The following is a 23,975-nucleotide window of genomic DNA, read 5'->3' on the forward strand; positions in this document are numbered from 1 at the left end:
GTGTTCCTGTCTTGTTTATACATTTTGCTGTTATTTATTTATTGCAGATAGGTCTGCATTTGAGAGAAGCAGATGATACATGTTTCTACATTCTGAAGCTGCACAACAAATAAAAGTAGAAACAACTAGAATCACACTCTGCTGTGTTACCCCTTGCAATGCTGACATTTCCTTACTACTTTCCCACTGAGTGTACAGAAGAAGTGGCACTTGTTGCAAGAGCTGCAAGCAATATAAAAATGCTTCTGCCTGTGGCATATGCCAGAAACAGGACCAGGACTAAGTGGTTATGTATTTCTTAAATCAGATTTTCCTTCCTGAGTGTTGACAACTGTTCCCAACATTCCCCCGCCTTGCCAAAACATTCTAAAACATGATTTTGAATGTTAAATTTAGCAGAAGCTGGAGCATTGGTCTCTAATTTCCAGAAAGGACTGGGATTTTGGCTACATGACTTTTTGGAATTATCATTGAACACTCCTAAAAAGCCAGCCAGCTTCTGGGTGTGGCACCCTAGAATTTCTTGCCACTTTCAGAAGTCCTTTTTTCCTCCATGGGAAATGCATGATACCAGAACAGAGATGTTACTGAGCATTACAATCATTATCTGCTGAGACTGGAATAGATGCAGAAGTTCAAGATCAAATTCCTTCTCTCCTTCCCTATGGTTTGCAGGGAATTATGGCAATACCTCTATTACTGCTCCCACAGCACAAAGCCGTTGCTGCCACCTCAAGCAGCAGCAGAGCACACCATACTACATTACTCCGTATGGCTGAAGGTGTTCTGACTGAGCAGTGATTGCTTTTCCCACACTGGAGGAGAATCAACTATACCACAACTGCAGTTCCATCCCTGCATGGTAGCTGGACCTACAGAGCACAGGCTTCAGCTCCCGCAGCATTAATGCACCTGGAAGACTCTCTTAAGAGTTGGAGGGGATACACAATTTTGTAACAAACATTGGGTGTCTCCTTCATATATGTAGCACGTGTTTCCATGGGAGGACAGCAGCAGTATGTAAACAACAGTTAATTGCTAAAGGAGTGTGCTTCATGAACAAACTAGCATATTAGATACATGTCCACTACAGACTGGGCACCTCAGGATGCCAGGATGAAAGGTAGTGAGTTCAGAGACAGCAGCTGGTCAAAGAGGAAAGGCCCAAACTCCTAAACACCTACCACAAGAGAAGTCAGCCTGTTCCAATGGCAGCAAAACAAACCCAGATCATATCCAGTTCCAGCTGACACTTCTGGAATTAACAATTATATGCACTGGGACAGAGCTTTTGCAGATTTTCCTGCATTTATGCCTATTATTTAATAGTACAAATCACAGGAGTAGACTCAGTGGGGCCTGGTTTACTGTTAACAGATTAACAGCAAAACTTTTACGTTTGATATTAAAATGGAAAACAAAAAGAGCCTGCATCTCCTAACTGACAGTGCAATGCCTGGTCTTAGCTCACAGCTGTGCTAGTCAGAATATCTATTAGATGACATTTAATTTTGATTAGGAAACTCTTATAAGCTACACTGGGCTAAGAAATGCTGGTGGCATAAGGCATCACATAATTGTTTCAGAAAAAATGAAGTTTTTGCCCAGACGGCTTACCTTCTATAAACAGGGATGGACTACATCCCTTAAGTGGGATGGATCAGCATATTGATGTTCATGGTGCTTATTCTAGATGATAAATGCAGGGTCAAACATCTGAGCCACTCTGGTCTCAGTCAATCTACCTAAGGATTGATGTTACTGCTATTGCTCTTCTGATGTAATGCTGCTTCTCTTTCCAGAAGAAAAGATAAAAAGACTAAAAGACTCAAAATGTTTCCAGACAAGATTATGGAATGCGAAATACAAACCAATGTGAAATGAAGTCTTTCCATCTTACATATAAAAAAAAAAAAAAAAAAAAGAATTGAAGAAGAATTGAAAACAGAAAATACACACCAATATAAAACACACTTGCTGAGACATCTTAATGAAATCAGTGCACGCTGTGTTGCAGCACAAAGATGCCAGCATCTTCCTCCTCCTGAACTGTTTACAAACTTCTCTAATGACACCGAGTGAACTCTGGCCTGGTAGAATCACAAGAACAGAAATCTATCTTGGTATGACGTAAAGTCCTATGCTGTTATTCTGATGCTTATAGATGTGTCTTTAACATGATTTGATCAATATAGATTCACTCTTTTAAGTGCATCTGAGTTTCATTCTGAGTTTTGCTTTCTGTCCAGGAAGAAATTTTTTGAGAAAGAAAGTTTTTCATAAAGAGCTGTAGAACTCAGAAACTACAGTTCAGGCCAGAAAGCATGCACCCTTATTCCCTTTCAGTTTCAAAGCTGCTTAAACAAAAATTTGTAAACTCCTTAAAGATTTCGGGAATTCTTTTATTAATAATTTAAAATGCATTTCCTGTCTGCAAATGCCACCAAAGCTGACAATTCTACACATGGTTCAACTACTATGCTCTCTCCAGTGGTACCCTTTCATTCTCTGCAGCTTAGGACAAGTTTCACCCTATATGCCTTCAGACCCATTAATTAACCAGACTACACAGTTGGTTAAAATGCTGGTAGAAAAAGTCAATTAAAATAAGTAGTTTTAGTTAGAATCAGATTAAAATCCATTGATTTTTATCATTTTTCACCAACTTTCAGAGAGCAAATGGAAGAAAAGAATGAAAGCTTTCAGTGTACTACAGAGAATACAGCTCCAGCTTGATAAAAACTTTTTGCTTTTCATGGTAGCTTTTACTAGTCGTCTTTCCTAGGACTCTGAACCAAAAACCTGACAGCAGATAAGGATCCTGGTGCTTTCTGCCATTTCCGCATACAGCAACACTTTGTAGGGCCACCTCTCTGTAGCTGGGGACATGCTGCCCTACAGCTGTGTACTCTCAGAGCCTACCCAAGAGTTGCTGCATCTTGCCCTGGTAACATATGGCTTGGAGATATTGGGAGCCCAGAGAGAGGCAGGACTTTCAGCGTCTGAAGATGGCATGCAGGACTCCTAACACCCTGCTATGTAAATGAAGTTAAGGAATGGTCTGTTTCACTCCAAATGCAAGAATGGTGCACTTACAGTGGAAGCAGTTAAAGAGAGTCGAACACAAAGGATTTTCAGTGGCTGATTACTGACAGCAGCTTCCCAGGTGGATGAGGACTGACGGACAGAACACATCTCTGAGACCAGTTGTTGGTCTACCTAGGTAGTAGGGTTACAATCAAGCTAAATGAATGGCAAAAGCATTCCTTGACTCGAGCTAGCTCTAGCTGGGGCTCAGGAAGAACATCTGCTGCATGACCAAGGCAGCACACAAGTATGATAGACACTCTGTGTCTATGTTTTTGCACACATGGCTGTGAGTAGAACAAATCTAGTAAAACAAAGATTTAAGTCAGACAGCTACAATACAAGTCTGTGGAATTAAAAGTAGGGTGAAAAAAATAGGACCAATAATTTTTATATCAAATGCATCAATTGATCACACTAACTTTAGAAAGCAAAAGGTATGGTGCACACTTAACAGGTTTGTTCCTCTGACAGGTACACTGTGTGCTTGCGATTCCTATCTAATTTCCATCCTGAAGAATACCTCAAATTGTGCTCCTTGTGGGTGTGGTAGAAAGTGGGGGTAGAGAGTGATGCTTCTCCAAAGGAAAATACAATTATCCAACTTCTTTAACTGCTCAAACAAATGACAAGTGAATAGGCTTCCAACGCTCCCCACCAGCTCCATTTCAAAACACAACACAACACTCTGCATTATACATTCAGTAACAGATCCCTGGTCCCAAACCCCCTTTAGCAGAAAGGAGACAGGGAAAATAAGCTCCTTTCATTTTCCTGTGTTTTTCATATCGCAAGGTGCTTTTTTTGTCTCTTTGAACTTAGAAAACAGACGCACAAGGCTGTGCTGTGCTAAATGTGCTGCTGCTGGAATATAAACAAGAGCCACAGAGGCAGGGGGTAAGGGCACATTTGTGTGCTCCTGTTCTCTGATGGGTGTCGATCATTCCTGAAGTTTGTTCATCACCTACACAGACAAACATGCAGGCAGACACGCACACACTCCTAATCTGCTCTCTTCCAGTGCTAAAAGCAGATAAGCAAGTGGTAATGCTCTAGGTTAAAGACAAGCCAAACCAAGGATGAGTGCATGTATTTGTAACAAGCACATGCAGCAAAAGTGCAAGGGAACATCCATGTAAGTATGGACATACTCATCTGTATGCTGCAACTTCTATGTTCAACAGCAGGTAAAAAACAGGAATTTCAGAAAGTACATGTACGTTTTGGGAAATTTAGTTTCTTTCACGATTTCTTTTCTTTTTTCTTTCCATAAATACAAGGTCATCTGGGTTGTTCTCTTCTTGCAGCAATATACAAACCAATCAGAAGAATAATAGACTAGAGCCAGCAAGTTAGTACAGTGTTTCTTAATCAGGGAGTACAGGAAAGTTTGGTGAATGCTTTAAAGCCTTTTCTTTGGGACTTCTATTTAATGCATTTAATCAATACTAAATAAATAAATACATTTACTTTCCTTCCTATTTGCTGCTTTTAATACAACACTCTGGAATCTTGTGTTCCAGTATACCAGATCAATTTAAACCAATTTCAACAATAAAATTATATGGTCTGATTTCTTTGTTCATTTGCACCCAATTGAAGGCGGTATTCAGAGGAATTCCGTGGCAGCTTAACACAATTTCCACTGCAATCAACAGTAAGACACTGAAATACTGCAGCTTAAAGAAAGGAAAGGGATTACAGAAGAAATTAAAATATAAATATATATAAATAATATATTTGATATATACATACGTATATCTGAGTTGGTTATATATGACTTCAGTAACTTCACAAAAACTATTTTCACTGTGATCAAAGCGGAATTTAAACAAAGTTGCCCTATTCAGTCCATTTCTACTCTGTCTCAGATTTAGCTTCTCCTTGATGTTACTGGTATCTTTTGGTAATCATTTCTGTAGGCCAGGCTGAAAACAACTAGGTCAGCCAATATCATGGTCTTAAAATTTATCCTAGAAGTCTGAAAATGAGGTATTTCAAAGAGAAGATACTGCTTTCATGAATTCCCTTCTTTGACTTACTTTGGGGAAGCCTAGATTTCTGCTTCTACAGATAGGTTGTACAAACCTCTCTCTTTTCACTCCAGATGGAGATAAGTGGCTTTCTATAGATCTCAAGTATGTGATTAGAAACTCATAGATTTATGGATTTTGAGGCCAGAGAGGTTGTTTTATTAATCTAGTTCACTCTAATGCATAGCATGGATCAGGAAACCACTTTCAAGTACTTTCTGCTGCAAGACCAGCAGCCAATGCTGAACTAAGATCTAGCATTTAGAAACCATGCAGCAGTTTAATGCAAAGCTTACTTTTCTCTCTTTCAGGGAAAAAACTCATCAGAATTCTTGATTGCTTGTTCCAATTAATAACTTCCTCTACTGCTCAAATAGTCTGAACATTTCCACTTTCAATCTGTCTACCTGCAGCTTCCAACTATTAGTTTCCAATAAGCTTTCTGCCCCCAAGACAGAAGTAATCTTCAATTATCAAATGCCTATTCTCCTTATCAGTATTTACAAACCATGACTAAGTTCTCTCTTCACCTTCTAATTGATAAACTAGTTAGACTGAGTCCTCTGAGTCTCTCATTAAGCATAAGCTCTGATTGTTTACTTATTCCCTCAGATCTTTTCTGAACTGTTTCCTATTTATAAAACATTTTCCTTGAAGAATGGCACCTTGACCAGACATGCTACACTTTCAGCAGTTTTTGTAACAAAACAGTGAGTTATGCATGACTTCCCATAGCAAAAGGAGGAAAGACAAAGTAAAAAGAACTAACTCCCAGAATGGTAAGAAAAGAGAAATAAAAGGGGTTAAAAAGGAGGCAAAAATAACTGATAGAAAATGGAGAAGGAAGGAAATAAAGTCCAATATGGTGCAAAGCAGTACCTATTTACTTATGTGCTTTACTAGTTATCTTGTCTGCTCTCAGAAGTTGACAAATGAACCTGCCACTCATCCCTCCATTCAACTGCTTCAGGCAATTAGTGATTTCTGATGCTAATGGTTGCATGATCCTCCCTGACTGAGAACACAGTTTTGGAAGTAGAGCTCATTAGCACCACAAGGCTCTAAAACAACCAACCTCCCCAGAACACAGCTTCTTCCAAGCCAGCTCCACAAGACAAGTGCAGAAAGGACTGTGTTTCTTCCCATTCCCCAGCCTTGAAATACCTGCCTGGTTTCAAGGCTGGCACTGAAGGATTCAGTCAGTGTAAACAAAAGGCTCATATGCACAAAGCACACATATGGAGCCCTGGGCTTCAGTCATCAAGCCTGGGACATCTGTGTCTTTCTCAGGATGTCTGCATGTTCAAATAATTAGTCCAAGGCCAGCTGTCCCCTTCTTGCACTTCACCCTTTATGCTCCCATTGCTTCTACTATCGCTGCCTTTCCTAAGATTATTTTGTCTGACAGATCACCAAAAGGTAATCTATTTCTTTCTGCTTATTCTTTAGATGGAGGGAGTAGCAAAGGACTGGTGAGGTGGTAAAGAGGAAAGACTCCTTTCACTCCTCCTTCTCAGACTTCTGCACATTTCCAAGCAGGCTTTGGCCACATCAGAGATCAGAGGAAAGACTGATTTGAACTCTCACATTCAGATGTTAGGAACTCCAAACGCTCATGCTGGTACTTAAAATGCAACCAAAAGCAGTGAGCCTGTGTGCTCCATGAGCACAGTTAGCTCATGTACTCTGGGTCCAACTTCCTTCTCTCCTAAAGCAGTAGCAGTAGTTCAGTGAAATTAATGAGCCCTTTGTAATCTCAACACACTCCCTATAATCCACTCATTTCTGAGGGCTTTCTACCAATTTGTGTCAGAGCATGCTAAAGCTCCCTTGGGAAGCAGGTCTCCAGACCAGCAGGCTTACCCAAAGCACAGCTGAAGAAACCCAGCCCAAGTATTTACAGTTGTGTGAAAGCAGCAGTGAGAACAGAACCAGGACTACTGTTTTCATCTGTAAAATCTGTAGTTCTGCCCCAAAACAGTACTTTTAAGCAGACCCCAGCTGGAGCTGGGAAGGGAACACTCCTCAGCCTCAATGAACAAGCCAGGACACACTGAAGCAGACAGTTTGCATGTGCAGCAAGCAGCCTTGTCCTCTGAGAAGGCTGCAAGCACACGGATGAGCCATTTACTGCAGCCTGTGCTGCAGCCTGCCTGCCCATGTATCATCTCCATAGCAGCAGTTCCGTTAATTGAGACCAGCTGCTTCAACTCCAAATTCTTCTCTCCAGAAATATTGATACTACTACGTTATGATTAGAAAGCACTTTACCAAATGCCTCTCAATTTTGCACAGCTCAGATGAAGAGCAGCTGCAGAAAGAAGGGACAGTTCCCTGACTGTACAGAATAAAACAAATGCTCACTGCAAAATCACTGGAGAAATGAAGGCTGTATGAAGTAAGTCAAAATAATGATGGCAGGAGAAAGCAGCCTGCTGCATGTGCTCATGCCTGTCATTTTTGATGTTGAAAGGACTGTGAGCAGACTTCTTCCTTATGCTCTAGGATAAATGGCCACAGCACTGCAGTTTTACAGCTTCATGTGGCAGGTGTGCATATTTGTCAGATCCAGTTTTTCTGTCCAAGGACAGATTAAAGCAAAACCCATCAATCTGGGCCTGGCTTGGAATTGCTGCTGTGGTGTTGATTCTGCTCCAGGCCCTGTTCTAAACAGCCCGCTGGCAAAGACAGTCACTGAAACCAATAAACTAGTGGGAAGATTTGTGAAGTAGGAATGCCACCACACCACCATGACTTGGCTTCGTTGCTGACTGTCTCCCTGTGGCTGCTGACTTCATGCAGCAGGCTGTCAGCTGGCTGCTTGGCAATGCTCACACTGGGATTGCCGAAAGTTGAAAGCATTTTTCCCCCATCAGCCAGGCTGGATTACACTGGCTAAGAGTACAGTCAATTCCAAATTCACTTAGAAGTCCTAAACCCCGTCTCTGACCATCAGATACAGGGTATTCCTGAAAAGACATCTGGTTACCGTGTTTATGCAAGAACTGGGCTAACCACTTCAATCCCATCTGTTGTTCCAGCCTCCTGAGTACGGAGAACAGAATCCTTGAAAGAGAAAATCTGGCCATGAATGGTCTGAAATGAGAATCATGATACAATGCCTGGATTCCTCCTGAGAAGGATGTTGTACAATTTTACAGAAAACATGGCACTCTTCAGCATGCGGCTGTGTAAACAAGGGCCTAACACATTACTTCATTACTCAGATTTTCTACTACAACTGAGGTAATACAACAAAACAAAAGCAGAGAGATCACTTTGCTATGCTATGTGATTTGCTTCCTACTCTGAAAATCAGTGAGGTAAATAAAATATTTTATACCGGTACCAGAGAGTCTCTCAGCAAACATCATGCTCATGTTTTTTTAAAAGTATTCTTACTGTGTTACTCTGGAAAATATTCAAAGTTTTTAAGAGTCTCATTCAGATTTTACCATTTGCACACTTTGCTCATTTTCACTGTGTTCCAATCATCTAAGAGAATTTCTCTCTTGCATCTTTAGATGCAATTTTCTTACCTATTTCACTTTCTAATTTCTGGTCTATACCAGAAGACTGCTTTAATCTACAGTACTGCAGGAGACAGAATACTTCAATGGAATTCCAGAAGGGTAAGTCTGAGCACATTACAGTTGAGTATAAACTTTACACTAACATTCATTGATTGCGTATTCCTTTAATCTCCGTTTTCTTTCTGTTCCTAGTATGGTTGCCATACTTACTTGTGACAAATAACAACAGGAGGGAAAGATCTTTGCTGGGTGTGCTAACAGGGAAGTTACCTTGACTTTGTGTGCAGATCCATTAGCACATTTTGCAGGTGACAACTTGATGGAATTCTATTGATTGCAGAAGTTGTGCTTCCCCACCCAAGCTGAATTTAGCCTTGCTAGTCACCAAATCACATGAATAAGTTCTTGTTTTGTTTTTTGGTTTTTTTTTTTTTTTTTTGTTTTTTAATTTTTAGACTTCCAAGATCTGTCAAGTGACACTCGTATAAGGAGATGCATATCACAAGATTAGGTAAAAGTGAATGAAGCTGTTCAGAACACTACTGTTATTGGGACCATTGGGACTCCTTGACTGTTTCCAGTAACACAGCTCTGAGAATTGTTAACAGAATTACAACAGCTTAAAGCACTCATGGATCTTGGTGCATCAGATAACAAACACATGCAGCAGGAGTGAGCAGGAGGTGCAGTCAGCAGATTTGCCAACCTCACATAAATCTCTTCCTACTAACATGTAAAGGCCTCAGTCCACAATGTACCACAACTACTGTGCACTGCTCCTGCAGTGAAAATTATGATGCCCAACACACAGCTACCCCAGCAGAGAAGCAACAGCTCTGCAGCTGACCACTAATTTTGTTCTCCAAGCACAGATATACTCCCAGCTGCCCCAGCCTCCCCCATATCTGAATTATTTTTATTATGCTCCACATAATCCTAGTACTGACAGGGATGTTTGTTAAACATAATTAAAGATATTAATTTTGCATGGAACAAAAGACACAGAGCCAAGAACTTTTTTTTTTTTAAATCTCCTATTAGAAAATTACCTTCATTAGCACCGACTCGCTGAGCTTCTCTCTGTTGACAATTTTTATCGCAACCTTCTGACATGTGACACAGTGAACCCCCAACTTCACAAGCCCTGTAGGAGAAACAGAGCAAAACAGAAAAAAAAAGAACTGGTTAGAGCTATGCACAGTTGAGATTTTTCCTAATAATACATTACTCAGTAGTTGGCAACTTATATTCAAACAAATTTCCATTAGACCCTCCCCCTGCCAGATGAAGTCTTGTGAATAATGAAGACCCTAAAGCCCACACTATGACCACTTGGCATCCTCAATTCTACTGCAGTTTCAACCACCAAAGCTGATTTTTGACTCTCAACCATTCAAAGAGTGTTTTACCAGTACAAAGTAAAATTCTGCCAATTTAACTGCACCAGATTTGGGGCTTTGCCAACATCTGGCAACACTGAAAGCTCAGAAAGCGACAGAACAAGATGGTCAAGTGTGTGCAGTGTGCACACTGCCTCTACATTAGTTCTAGCCCTTCCCAAACCTTCCAGAGTTACAATAAAAAAGCACTTAACTTGAGCTTCCTCCTGCTGTTTTGACTTACTCTGTTGCATAAAGTTCATGCTGTGCTCAATACCACAGAGGAACAAATGTACACAGTGATCAACACGAAGTTCTTCTTACTTATTAATATTTACTATATCCTTGTTCATATCTATAACCTCAAACAACTTAGTGATGTAGATGAATGGCTATATTTGGAAAAAGTTCTGAGTATTCCCATCATGGAATCAGATCAGAATGTCTCAGTTATCAAAAACTATGGAGTAAAACTCCAAGAATGGAAAGAAAGAGGTAAGTAACAAAATATTACTGTCTGCAGAACTTTGATCTGAATCTGCTGTTTCACATAAAAGTACATCAAGAGATCCCCCATGAGCAAGTTAATCATGGTCTCCCAAGCTCCCAAATCACTGCCATCAAAAAGTTTCTACCCTGAAAACCATTATTTTGTAGGCCTATTCAAGTGAGATGTTTTGCTTCAGCTCTTACTCTTGTCAAACATGGTCATATAGCACCACACCTAATAGGCTGGATTCAGTCCCACTCCACAATGTGCCAAATTGTCATTTAGTTTAATTCAGTTAAAACTCAAGGGAGAACATCCTTGCTGGTGTCAGTAAGATCCGCTGGGTTTCACAGAGCATTTATGAGCAATGATGTTGCACAGAAGGAAAAAGTTCAGCTTGGCTTGCAGCTCCTAGGCTGGGTGGTATTAAGATCCTGACCTCTCTCTCTGTCCCAAATGCCAAAGCTAAAGACATTGCTTTATCTGTGAAGTGCACACAACAGATCCGCAGCCCAGAGAAACAACAACCATAGGACTCCACACATTGAGGGATTAAATACGTACACCACTGCCTTACTTCAAACTGTCCCCAAAGATTTTGAGTTTCATCAGGGCTCCAGCCATCTCCTACAGACACTTGTTCATCTTTTTGCTTCAGTTAATCACTGATGCTGAACCATTAATCACAGGTTGTTATGCCAAGAAATAACTTTCCGATTCACTCCCTCTCTTTTTTATGTTGTGCTCAAGTTTTCTGGATATTTCCACTCATGTAATTTTCTGCTCTCAGCTGGTTAAATGCTGACATCCTCACCTTCTGCTATTACGTGAACAAGTATTAAGGACAAAGCACACTGACATACCCATTCAAAGCTGTGTATGGCAACAGCCTTTCCTCTGCCTGAAGCAACAGATGAGCTGGGGAAAGATGCTGTGATGTCCAGCCAATCTTCACTGTTACAGTTGAATTTTGTCTATTCAATATATGTATGACATTATCCTTAGCACCACAGGTTCTGTGCTCACTGCTCAGAGCAGTTGCAGCCTCCCCTTCTGCAGCTTTGCTTTGGCTTTGCCCTGTTTGGGCAGTCACTGTTGGCACCCCTCTATTGTGAGCTTGCAACGCTTCAGTTCATGCCCATTCCTTTGTTCTGCTTCCAACACAAACCACACTTTTTGCATAACTCCAAATTCCCTGCCCTTATGTTTCTAATTCTTTGCAGAACTTGTAGCTCAGCCCTTCACATCTAGACTCTAGGATACGTGACGTAGTGCTGCAGTAGAGTGTTCTACAGTCATTATTTTAAGAGGTCACTAAAGGTGACAAACAGCTGCTTCCTGTAACTGGTCCCCCAACCTTAAGAAAGTGTACAGGCTTTTAGAATATCACACTTCAAGATTTGATTCTAAAAGTTCCTCTTCCCAAATCAAGACTCCTGTCTCACTGCACTCAGCTATCAGTAGCCCTTTTTACCCTTGCCTCACTGAAGCATTTTGTCATTGAGACACAGCTACCACAAACCTCTGAGATACCATCAAACCACACAGGCAATCTTCACAGCCTCTTCTGCCTTTCTTGCTACTAACCTACCACAGAAACTCAGAAAATAAGATCAAACCATTCTGTTTACTCTGATAACACAGTTCGTCAACAATTAGAAGACTTGAGACACCTTATAAAATCATACCGATACTGTCCCAGTGATTTTACATTGATTTAATTTCATCAGCCTTGAGAGGTCATTACTGATTTACAGCAGGATGCCAAAGAACAGAATGAGAGAATGCACGATCTAATGTATTTTTCCTTTTTTTCCTTATTTCTGTTAAAAATTGAGAAAAAAGAAATACACTATCACTGCTGCCTGCTTTGTAGGTAAGGAATTCTAAGACAACCCTCCAAACAGTCCGAGACAGCACTTTTCAGCATCCAAAATTCAGTGAATGTAATTTCACGACAAAAATAAAATCTGTCACTCTGCTTGTGCCTCCCTGCTTACCTCTTCCTTTTGACATACGCATGCCAATGAAGCCAAATAAAAACCTTTCAGTAGACCACCTAATACATAGGCTCTGGTCCTCCTGCTACTAAGAGAAAACCTTAATGAGCTTGGGCAAGGAAGAACTTGTGCCCTGGACTTCAGTTCTGGTCCTGGCAGTTCCAGTCTACTGAGCTACTGCTCACAGATGAAACTCCTGTGGGCTTCTGATGCTTAGGATGCCCTTTTACTGGCATATATAACATCAAACGTTGAGGACATATTATGTATCAGTGTAATGACATATCTTTGAAGAGTGTAAGAAGCAACTACATAAGTAAATTGCTGAGCTGTTATTGAAATGGAAAAAAAAGCAGTGCAAGCTCAGAGACAAGTGTTTGAGCTGCTGTTTGCAGGGCTGGTGATTTTTTCAGTTTTCCTTTGGCTGCATACACATCTGCTAATGAGCACCTCAAGTCTACAGCAAACTTCCCATACAGATGTGTCAACAGGTGAGGTGCGTACTCATACAGCTTATCTACACATTCCACTCAGCAGAAGAACCTGTGTGGTCCCCAAAGAGAACAACCAAGGCTGCTAGGATGATATTTTGCTTTGGCATGGCTTAAGGCAAGTCTGCCAAGGCAGCGAGTAGGCTGCATTGTCTTAGGAGCTGTGAACATTGAGCTGCTTCAGACCTTAGCCACTTAATTGCACAAGAAACTGCCTCATAATTTCAGGCTGGGGAGTAAAAAAGAAAAAAATGTACACACTGAAAAGCAAGGAGATGTGTAAGCTAACATTGTCTTTTGATTTATAATTAAAAGCCACAAGATGAAAACCACTGAGCAACAGGAACTCCAGATGACACAAAGGAAAGATGGCACACAAGGAAGAGCACAGAGGAGCACAGGGAAGCTTGCAGGCCTGCCACATCTGAGCACAGTGCTGACCTGCTGACAGCCATGCTCACGCTGTTTTTTGCTAGGAAATCCCACTGTGTGGATGCATAAAGACACACAGATCTTTCCTGAAAAGGACAGAAGCTTACGTGATAAGAAAGGGAAATATTTAGGCCTGCTATACAGGTGGACAGCCCACTCTGAAGCAGCGAATACGGCATCACTTATTTTACCCAAGAAGTATGTGTTGCAGGGATGAAAACACAAGCTTCCCTTCCACAGATGAGCACACAGCCATCCCTGTGGCAATCAGCACTATGTCTTCTTAGCCAAGGACAGGATTTCAGAAAAGCCTGATGTACTTCTGCCTTAGGTTGTGGTGGGAATTTGCTCTAACACATACTAAACAAAACAGAAAGAAGTTGCAGCTGATGCTATTTCACAGGCACTCTGCAACAGTGTGAACAGCAGCACAAGGGAACACAACTGGAGACAGAGACGCCTTGCTAATGAACCCCATTATGAGACCTAAAACTTGGTTCTTCATTACAGAAAACAGTGAACTGAAAGCAGGAGAGATCTGTTTTTCAAACCTAACAAAAAATGGAGCTTACCAAAGACACCAGTCTGAATCAAACAATCATTTTGAGAGAGAGACTAATAAATCATAAAATAACACTGTTATTTAAATGTAACATTCATGGTATACACAGTGTTAACAAATAACATTCCCACAGTCTTTCAGAAATGTTAAACACAAGTAATTCATTTTTAATCATAAAGCCAGTAACTACTTCAAGAACTGTATTTGCCAGTTTTAATATATGTAATTTTTGCATTGGAAAAAGAAGGCTTTTCATTTTCTTCTGAAATAAAACCAACGCTATGGCCAGCCTGTACTTCTGTACGGGGAAACAAGGCTCTGATTTCAGATCATCTGCATGGCTCTTGTTGCTTGCTGCTCATTTCACAACAGAGCGCACTGTCAAAAAACTCATCCTCTCAAATGTTTAAGCAGAAAGCCCTGGTCAGGTCGGTACTATCTATTTTGGCTGGATGAGCAATTAAAGCAATGTCTAGAGAGAAATATTATTCCTAACTGAGTTAGCTAATTGCCAATTAATTCATGTCAATGAATACCCAGCAAATGTTAATCTGAGCACTGCAGGACACAAACACTTGTGGTTTCCATCAGGGCACAGACTAGTACTGGTAACTGTTTGAGCTCAAGGAGGAACAAAAATCTTAGTCTGAACAAACCCAAGAACAGAGCTTTTTAAAAGGATCAGTGTGCCTACACAGTTTTTGCATATGAACTTCGTACACATGATCTTTATATACATGTGATTTAATCCCACAAACTGGAAATTATTGTTATAAATCTTAGAATTATTTACTGATGCTCATTCCTGAAAGCTGCATGCACTGCTATTTGCAAGATCTGCAAACCTTCAAGGATGCCAGTTTAGAAAATCAATCCTTAAAGCAAATAAAAGCATTAATAAAACTCAAGTGAAGCATAGAACAATGCTTAAAATGTAATACTCTTGCTTCTTATTCTCAACAGTTATTCTCTAAAATGCTATGGTTTCAATTAGGGTTGAATCAGTTCAGTTACAGAGTCCAGCTGCTGACTGCACTGAGGTTGCTTTAGATCTACAACAGCAGAAAACAGGTTAAAGCGTGGCGCACAGCAACACGATTTCCATAGCTGTAAAATAAGGATAACAACACTTACTTACCTTGCAAGAGTGTAGAAGGATTAATTGATTAATCCTTACAAAGAATATTGGAAAGGGAGAGGCTGGGGTATAAAACACTATGCAAGTTTTCCATATTACAACATATTAGGAAAATTGCATCTTAAATATTCTTTCAAATGAAAGGTCTAGATTACTTCTTAATAAGAGTTTCCATTTTATGTCTCAAATTTTCTAGTTCATACTTTTCTGGTTTCCTACAATATGTATCTCATGCACTCCTTAGCTGCACTACAAAGAACTTTGTTATAAGTGTCCTACTTATGGGAACCAATAATTGCCCTTAATTACTCAGGCTTCTCATTGAACAGATGTTTACTTTTCTATAGCATATTGTTATCTCAAATTACTGTCTTTAAAATAAACAAAGGCTTATATCAAGTGACACACAAATTACATGGTATCAATTTATAATTGTATTATGTGGAAAGAAGGTATCGGGCTGTCTACAAATCTGAAAGAATGAGGATAGAGCTACCCAGACTAGTAATGAAATAATTTGACCATGAGATATTCTACAGAGACTGTAATGCTAAAATGCTGTTTGGAGGGCTCATGCAATAACTACTTCTAAATTGAATAAACTGTAATTACAGTAGGACTAAAGCCAGAGTGCAAACGCTCAGCAAGAGCAAAGAAGGAGATGCTCATCAGTCCTGGGATTTACGTGCCTCAGCGCAGAGCACAGGGAAGCTGCACACAGAATTGTTCCAGCTCAGATCTATTCACCTGAGCTCCAAGCGCTCTCAAACAAGCACCGGCTCAGGAAGCCGAAGGGATGAACACCTGAGCTCAGAGATTGGTGAGAACGATGCAATAGCTCAGATGTGACGGTATCCACACGCCTGGTATTAGAGAACAGGAGACACAGAGGCATACTCAGATACACAGCAGCTCACCAGGAGCAGGTTTTACACTGTATGCCTCAGAGATTATGGCAGGATCATCCTCCAAGCTCAGCAGGATCAAAACACACAGAACCAACATCACCTCTATTGATTTTTATCTTGGTCTCTTTCTTACAATATTTCATAAATCAATACTTCTCAGAACCCCTTTGTGCCTGCTGAATATAGCGAAGAACATGACTATTCAGCCCTTTCGACACACATCTTTCCCATCTCTATCCACACCCATGTGTCTACTGAGGCCCCCCAAGCTACTAGGACACACACCTGTGTAGGCTTTTGTGAAACTCTGTTATTCCATTAGCCAAGCTCTAACAAACTTCTCAAATCCTATGGGAACTGTCAGCAGACTGTGATGTCCAGTGAGCTGAGCTTCTATTTTACACCAAGTCTTTGCTCCCACACAAGAACAAGTGGACAACTAAGCTGTGCTGCCACCAGAAAGGTGCAGACCTCAGCCTCCTGAAAACGTACAAAGGGATCTGGGCAGCACCCTCATCCCTCACAGACAGGGAAACAGGAGAGTGGCTCTGCAACTTGAAAATGAAAAAGAGAAAATAAAACATAATAGATATACCAGAAAAACAAACAAAAAGTCTCATCACCCTTTACACCCTCTTTTTCATATGGGTACTGAGAGCTGCAGGCCACCACAGTCAGAGCCGTGCATCTCCTTGCAAAGCCCTCCTGGAGAACAACTTCTCCCTTCAGACCTCCTGAATCATTTGTCAGGAGATGACCAGATGTGCATCAGCCAGCAGAGCTCTGTCTGTCCTGCTAAGATATCTTTGAGAAAGCATGTCACCATCATTAGGTAACATCTGGGCAATGAGACAAAATGTCCAGTCTCATCATAAGGAAGGGACACTGCTCAGGGCAGGAGGAGTTGGAGAAAGAAGATGGGAGGAGAAACTGTGGAGAAATTGTTCCTCATGTATGCTTTCAGCTGATGCTAATCCCATTTTCTAAGCTCATTTCTACCCTCTTTCTCCACAATTTCCACCCTACCTCAGCCTGCCTCCTTCAGGGAGTACTCACACCCTTTTGACCCTCCCATCAGCTAAGATTGTTTCAGCTAGGTTATATGTATATTAAGAACTTAATTAAAAAGAGGGTTAGCACAGAAAGCCTTTACACAGAAGACAGAGGTCACGCTCTTCACAAGATTAGGCTCACCACAGAGCACTTCATCTACCCAGCTCAGTGCTGACACAGCTTACCCTGGCCTCTGACATCTCTTAATCACCAACTGACAGATTTCTAACAGGATTTGCACTCACTGCTGATACGCTGCACTTCAGCCATGTTCAAGAAGTGAGTCGGCTTAGCTGTACGTGTACCTTGGAGCAAGGCACCAAACAGCAGGTCACATGCACACCCAGCATGTCCCCCTTCCCAAGAATTCCCAAAAGACCTGGTGATGGCAGTGGGATAAGGCTCATAGACAGCCACTGACTAACTTCAACTTTGTAATAGGCTCCATGACATTCAGCAGCTGAGTGAGAAGAGACCTCGCAGGCTGCATTGGTAATGGAAAAGTAAGGAGACAGATCAGCCTCCAGATCCTGATTATGCCTAAGAGAAAACCCCTCGCTAGTCAGTCAGAAGGAGAATGGGCTCCTGAGCAGAGCTGCAGGCTAACCAAGGAGATGTGGATGGGTGACGAAGACAGGGTAGCCCTGAGGCTGCCAGTGGGACAACTGGTCAGGGAAAGGTCTGGGAGCTCCCAGCAGCAGCCTTAGGGGCCTGCAGAGCACAGCTGTGGCATGCTGCAGAGATCTCAAGGCACAGTTGTAAAGAACTGCTTTTCCCGTTTTCTGAGATGCTCCTCTATAAGGTACAGAACATCTAAAATACAATTTTCTTAATTATACTGAATACGAGAAAACCTATGCTTCCGGCTCAGAACAATGGGAAGAAAGACCATTTGAAAACTGATTTCTGACTCAAAAACAGTAAAGTTAAAGCAAAAGAATTAAAGGTCAGAATAATTAGACTATTATCATTTTAATGAACAGAATCAGGCATAGAAAAAACCCCATAGTCAAAAGTATTTTCCTCAATGTGAGAATAATGGCTCAGGTCACAGCATGGAGCTGGAAGCATTTATCGACTTCTACACCAAGCAGAACAGGAACCGCCTGCTCATGTAACACAAACTTCTCTACAACTGGTTCACTGTGTTCCTTACAGAGAGGAAAGCATGGGGTCATATTCAATACACCTCTACAAAAAAGGCCCAAGCTCCTCATTAATTTAAGGTAAGGCTTATGAGAAACAATGCAGCACCTGGAAAGTAAGGTCAGCTGTGCCTGCACAAAGAAGAAAGAAAATAAAGTGAATTTAATTTCCTTTCAAAAGAAAGGTGGTTGGATAAGTACAAACATGCACACCCCAACCCACCTTCTGATACACAGCTTCATCACTCAGAAACTCGTATCACAGTGGCTGTGGCTAAGTATGTCCTGAAATACAGTTCAAAATCCAATTCAGGCAGGAGCCGCTGATTGTGAAAGGACCATGGCATGAGAACTGTGCTGTCAAAACACATCTTCATATCATGCTTCTGTTCCAGGACTTCTATGTAACAACCCATAGGGTTACTGGAAAAAACCCACAGTGAATTTTTCTCTTTTGGAAGAATTCACTGGAGGGGATGGTGAGCAACTCCCTGGGTTTGATCTAAAGCCCAGTAAGGTCAATACAAAGACTCATCTGTTTCTGGAATCTGCAGATCAGTTTCTTCATCAGCAAGCTACAACTACCCAAAGCTCAATTACTCTAACGGGCATTGCTGCAGGGAGTGAGATGGCAGTGCAGAAAAATTCGGTTGTAGAAGATCTTGCTATATCAAAAGCAATTGTTACCAATAGTTAGCAAGTTATACAACTCTCTGTATGCGTTCACTGTCACTAAAGCAAAACAACTCTGCAGGGAATGTTGCTTTCAAACCTACAGAGGCTTTTACTGCTCCACTTCCAATCAGGAAGGAGTTTTGCCTTTACTCATACTGATTCTTTCCCGGTGTCAGCAAAATATCCGTAAGTTTGGCTCCCCACAAACACTAGTTCAAGGTCAGAGCCACAATTAGCAGAGGAAAAAGAGTGAATGAGTGGTTCTGGTTGTCACCAGAGGACCTCGTCTCCAGGGTTTTTTCCTCTGTTTGATTGCTTTCTATTCTGTTACTATGTGTATTTCATGGTTCCAGACAGTTAGCATGAGGTGTCAGAAGACTCAAGAAGATTCAATCAGAAAAATCAGCTTAAGAAGAAGGACAAGTTGTAAGCCTGGATAAGTAGATAGAAATAAGCAAAACGTCAGTACGCATCTTCTTTGTACAAGCCACAAAGTCTGAGGAAAGCTAAAAATACCATCTCTCAAGAATGATGCTCCCATGTGAGGACCTGGTTCTCTCCATTAGTGCACAGGGCTGGATCCCACTGGCTTCCTGAGAATTACCCTCAATTCCCACCAAGATGAGAGGCAATCTGCCAGCCCCACCTAGGAAGCTGCAGAGCACAGCTCACACTGCAAACGACAGCCACAAAGGAGCTCAGCAATGACTCAAAGCCACTCACACTTGCAAGAAGAGGCAGCTCAGAAATAACTGAGATTGCTGCACCCATTAGGTGTCCCGACATACAGAAGTAATAAATATACTGAGATAATAGACTACTACCCAGCAATATTATCATTAGACAAATCATGTATCCCTTTCCACAAAAACACTTGCCTTAAGGGATACTGCCTGCAAAGAACAGAGAAAATATTGTCTTGTGCTTATGAACATTACATACTTCAGCTTTATGGTATGAGCCTCCTAAATGACTAGAAACTGTTATGATATTCCTCACTTGTACTGCAGGTCAGGCCACTTGTACCTCAAGGCTATGGCAAGTTGCATAGCAAGAGTCTCTCCCTGAACAAGAGAATCATCATCAGCTGGATAGCATTTATCTAGCACGACAGGTATCTGGCAGAAACATTATTTGCCTGTGACCCACTGAGCTCTAGATACTAAAGGCTAGAGAGTTGCAGACCAAATCTTGTTATAGAAATAATAATAACAATAAAAACATCAAACCCAACCAAAAAAAAAAACACCTACCAAACATATAAAGGAATGAAAAAGACTTTTAAAAGAATGTGAAGAACTCTAACAAAGGACTGGTGATCAACCACCACAAGGACAGACAAAAATAAGTGTCAGTCTTCAAACAGAGCTGGAAAGCTTGATTCTGGTAATTCAGTCTGCAAAACAATGAGTGTTGTTAAATTGGACCAAAAACACAGCTAGAGTAACCTGTGTAACCTCACCATGCCTGTGGGATCTGCTTCCTGAGATCCAATCCTAGCCCATAAAGTGAGAAGGCTGGATACATACACGAGAAATGAGAGCAGATTTAAAGTCACAGATTTCAGCTGCAGAAGAACATGCCTTAAGTTTCCTGAGGGAGCATTTTTACTTGCAGGTACATCACTTTTGGAGTCCCCAGCACCAGATCTCTTTCTCTCCCTTTCACTGGGGCAGAAGATCCAGCAGGCCCCAGGTGACATAAAAGCAGTTTTGCTTCTCACATAAGGTGAGAAGCACCTAGTACTCAACTGGAGTCATATTTGAGTAAAGCAGAACTGAGAAAAAGTAGAAGGTGCTTCCCTCCAGTCAGATTAAATGGAATTAAGGTACAACAGTGGCCTTATGAACACAGGCTGTCAAAAATGAAGGAGAATTCCCCTCTGTCCACTGCACCAGCTTTAAGTCCCACTAACAGCTACATAAGAAACCTGAAATAAAGAACTTAAACATAGTGGATGGTCAAGTTCCTCTGAAAACCTCGGTCTATTTTCTCTGCAGCATACTCTACACAACATCCACCCCTGCAGCTGCAAGTGAATGTTGCTGTGTGCTGTACTAAATGCTGTACAGGGAAGAGAAGGTGACTTCTGAAAGCACAGTGGCAACCAAGCTAGGGAATACCAGAGCAGCAACATCCAGCCAGCACTTGGTGGCAGTGTACTGGAAACTGCATAAAGAAAATCAGGGCAGCAGATGGGCAGTAATTTAGCAGCAGGGTAAAGAAATAAATCAAATCTTCTCTAACATCCTGCCGGATTTGAGTTGAACTAACGAGCACTAATGGTTCAAAATCCAAAGCAAAAAGAAAAAAAACATTTTTAAATCTGTAACATGCTGTTGGTTACAGAGTCACAGAATAACATGGGGTCAGCAGCCAGGACATTCTGAGATCACAGAGTCCATATCCAGTGCTTAAGCAAGATCAGTCCAAGCAGATGGTCCAGGGCCAAGTCCAGGTGTGTTTTTAGTACTTCCAGAGGGATACTCCACAGCCTCCCTGGGCAACTTATTCCAGCATTTGACCACTCTCACAGAAGTATTTTCTTGTGTTCTTGACTGAAACGTATTTTGCCTTGTGTTCACTCTCTTATCCTGCTCCTGGGCACCACTGAGAAGAGTCTCCCTCCTTCTCCTTAATTTCCTTTCACCAGATGTACACACTGATGAGATCCTCCTCCTTGCCAGGTAGAACAGACTCAGCTCTTCTTGTATGGGAGATGCTCCACTCCCTTAATCTTTGTGGCCCCACCCTGGATTTGCTCCACTAAGTCGGTACGTTTCTTGTGCTGGGGAATTCAGAACTAGATACAAGAGTGCAGACGTAGCCCTGTCAGTGCTGTGCAGAGAGCAAGGATCACCTCCCTTCATCTCTGGGCAATATTATTCTTCAACATGAAGATGCACTGCTGCCTCATGATCAGGCTGCTGTCCACCAAGAGCTCAGAGTGTTCTGCAAATCTGCCTTCCCACTGGCTGGACTCCAGCCTGTCCTTGTGCCTGAGGCTATTCCTCCCAACATGCAGGACTTCAAATTTCCCCTTGCTTAACTGTGTCACTCCAGCCTATCCAGTTCTCCACTCCAAGTAACTCTGGATGGCAGCAAGACCATCTAGCGTATCAGACGTTCCTGTTCGGTGGTCAAAAATACAACATACTGCTATTTTTCATTTGGTGGTTTCCTTTCATTCTGTTTGAAGTATTAATAAGCAATTAATACTTACAGTTTTCTTTCTTTTCAACATTTTTAAAGAATGTTATCTAAATCCCTTATACCATACTCCTATAACTTTTGCTCTAAAAGAGAAGCTTTCCCCAAAAGTTTGCTAGCTGCTAAGAGACAAAACAAAACTAAATCAGAAGCTGTACAACACAGAGGGAAGGAAAAAGAAAGATGTGTATGTTTCTCTACAGTCACACCACAGCCCATTGACAGGAGTCTCCCTGCAAGCAAAGGCCATAACGCCTTAACTTCTCATGATTCTGACTTCCAGCAATGTGGGGAGTGACTCACTGCTGTGCTAAGTTCATGCTTTTATTACTAGATGTGTGAAAAGAGACTTCTTCCACACCTCAAACTTCATTCTAATTCTTTCAGCTTGAAAGACACCAAGTTATACAAAGTATCATCCGCGTCTTTGCCCAGAGTCTTCCATGCAGCAGGGAAGAGACAGAGTGAAAATTAAGTTGCTCATAGTAATAATGATCTCTTACCCTTTCCCTGCTCCAGTGGAATTTACATACCAACTTCCCCCCAGCCTAAACACACCCAAGCAATCCAGTTTGGAACTACTAGAAGGAAGAAAAATAATAAAACAAGTTAAAGCTTTCTCTTCCAAAGACCTGGCTTTAAGATCTTGCTTGATGTCATCCTAATTTCGGGGGGAGGGGAGGGTCCCTACTCACTGCAGCTCCCAGAACAACGCTGTCCATTTTTCGGAGCCAGAAACATCAGCTGAGCAGTAAAGGTCTCTGGAAGAGCACAGAGAGCAAAGTTGCTGGCTATAGGTGCCTGACACACTGTTGTAACTGTTTAAAACAAGCACTTCTAAAACACGTTTTTTTTTCCTTCATGTTTGTTTTGAAAATGAATTATCACAGCTGGATAAGAAACAATGATTAGGGTATTTTTTTTTTTTTTTTAATCAATTTGATTTCACTTGAATTTCCAAACCAACCAGAAGGTAACGCAAATTACCAAAAACAAACATTTGCCCATCTACAGGGAGTAGAAAATGCCTGTCGTCCAATCAGTAATGAGGCAAAAATTCTTACAGGAAGCATGCAAGAAAATGCACATTAAATACACTGTGGTTTTAGTGATTGGGCAGTGGTAGACAGTGTCGTCTTAATCACGGAAAAAAAATACAAAATTTTGTCTTAAGATTTTTAAAATTATTATTATTAATATATTATAATAAATATCAACATATAATCAATATAATATAATAAATATCAACATACCAGGATGGCTACCAACTTGAAAATTAGCCTTTTGTTAGCAAAATAATAAAAATGTACAAGTAGCAGATAAAAATAGAATCAACAAATGAAATCATGCTTTCATTCTTGCTGATTTAAACCATAATAAAAAGGTATATTTAAATCCAGGTGATTCAAATATGAGTGAAATTCATCAATTCTTCAGATAATTCTTCTCTTCGAAGCTAGGAGATCAGCCCCAGGTCAGAACCTCACGGAAGGGCAAATGAGTGTCTGCTAGAGCAAAGACTCTACAGCATTCTTGCAATTTCTGCACTCCTATGCTGGCATCTGAAGCCCTGTTTTATGGTTCAAGGGCTTCTCTCCTAAGCTGACGCCAAATGTGGGAACTCAGCTCTTCAAGCTGGGGAAGTAGTGGTGCTGTGGTGGCACTTGAGGTGAGCTCCAGCTTTAGGCAGAGCTTTGTAATATTTAAAACAAAGAGAATAGTCTATGAAGTGCTGGAACTACTGAGGTAAACCAGGTGGAATCAGTGCTAGCCAAGAAGCCAAGAGAGATTTTGTATTTACATATAAATGGGAATTTGCACTCTTACCCCCTCTCTCTT

At 41.2% G+C, this 23,975-nt stretch overlaps 1 protein-coding gene across 21 annotated transcripts in view; it reads right to left on the reverse strand.

Annotated features, from left to right (window-relative positions):
* The window catches only part of BRSK2 (BR serine/threonine kinase 2), a 299,114-nt gene that overhangs the window by 142,855 nt on the left and 132,284 nt on the right, over positions 1-23,975 (reverse strand). For all 21 annotated transcript variants that reach the window (XM_090140616.1, XM_090140602.1, XM_090140613.1 and 18 more), the window contains one exon: positions 9,703-9,797. In XM_090140616.1, coding sequence (XP_089996742.1) covers positions 9,703-9,797 — 95 coding nt within the window. The remainder of the gene's footprint in view (positions 1-9,702; positions 9,798-23,975) is intronic.

The sequence above is a fragment of the Phasianus colchicus genome, chromosome 5 (genome assembly GCF_987193195.1).
Source record: "Phasianus colchicus chromosome 5, bPhaCol1.hap1.1, whole genome shotgun sequence".
Classification (NCBI taxonomy): domain Eukaryota; kingdom Metazoa; phylum Chordata; class Aves; order Galliformes; family Phasianidae; genus Phasianus; species Phasianus colchicus.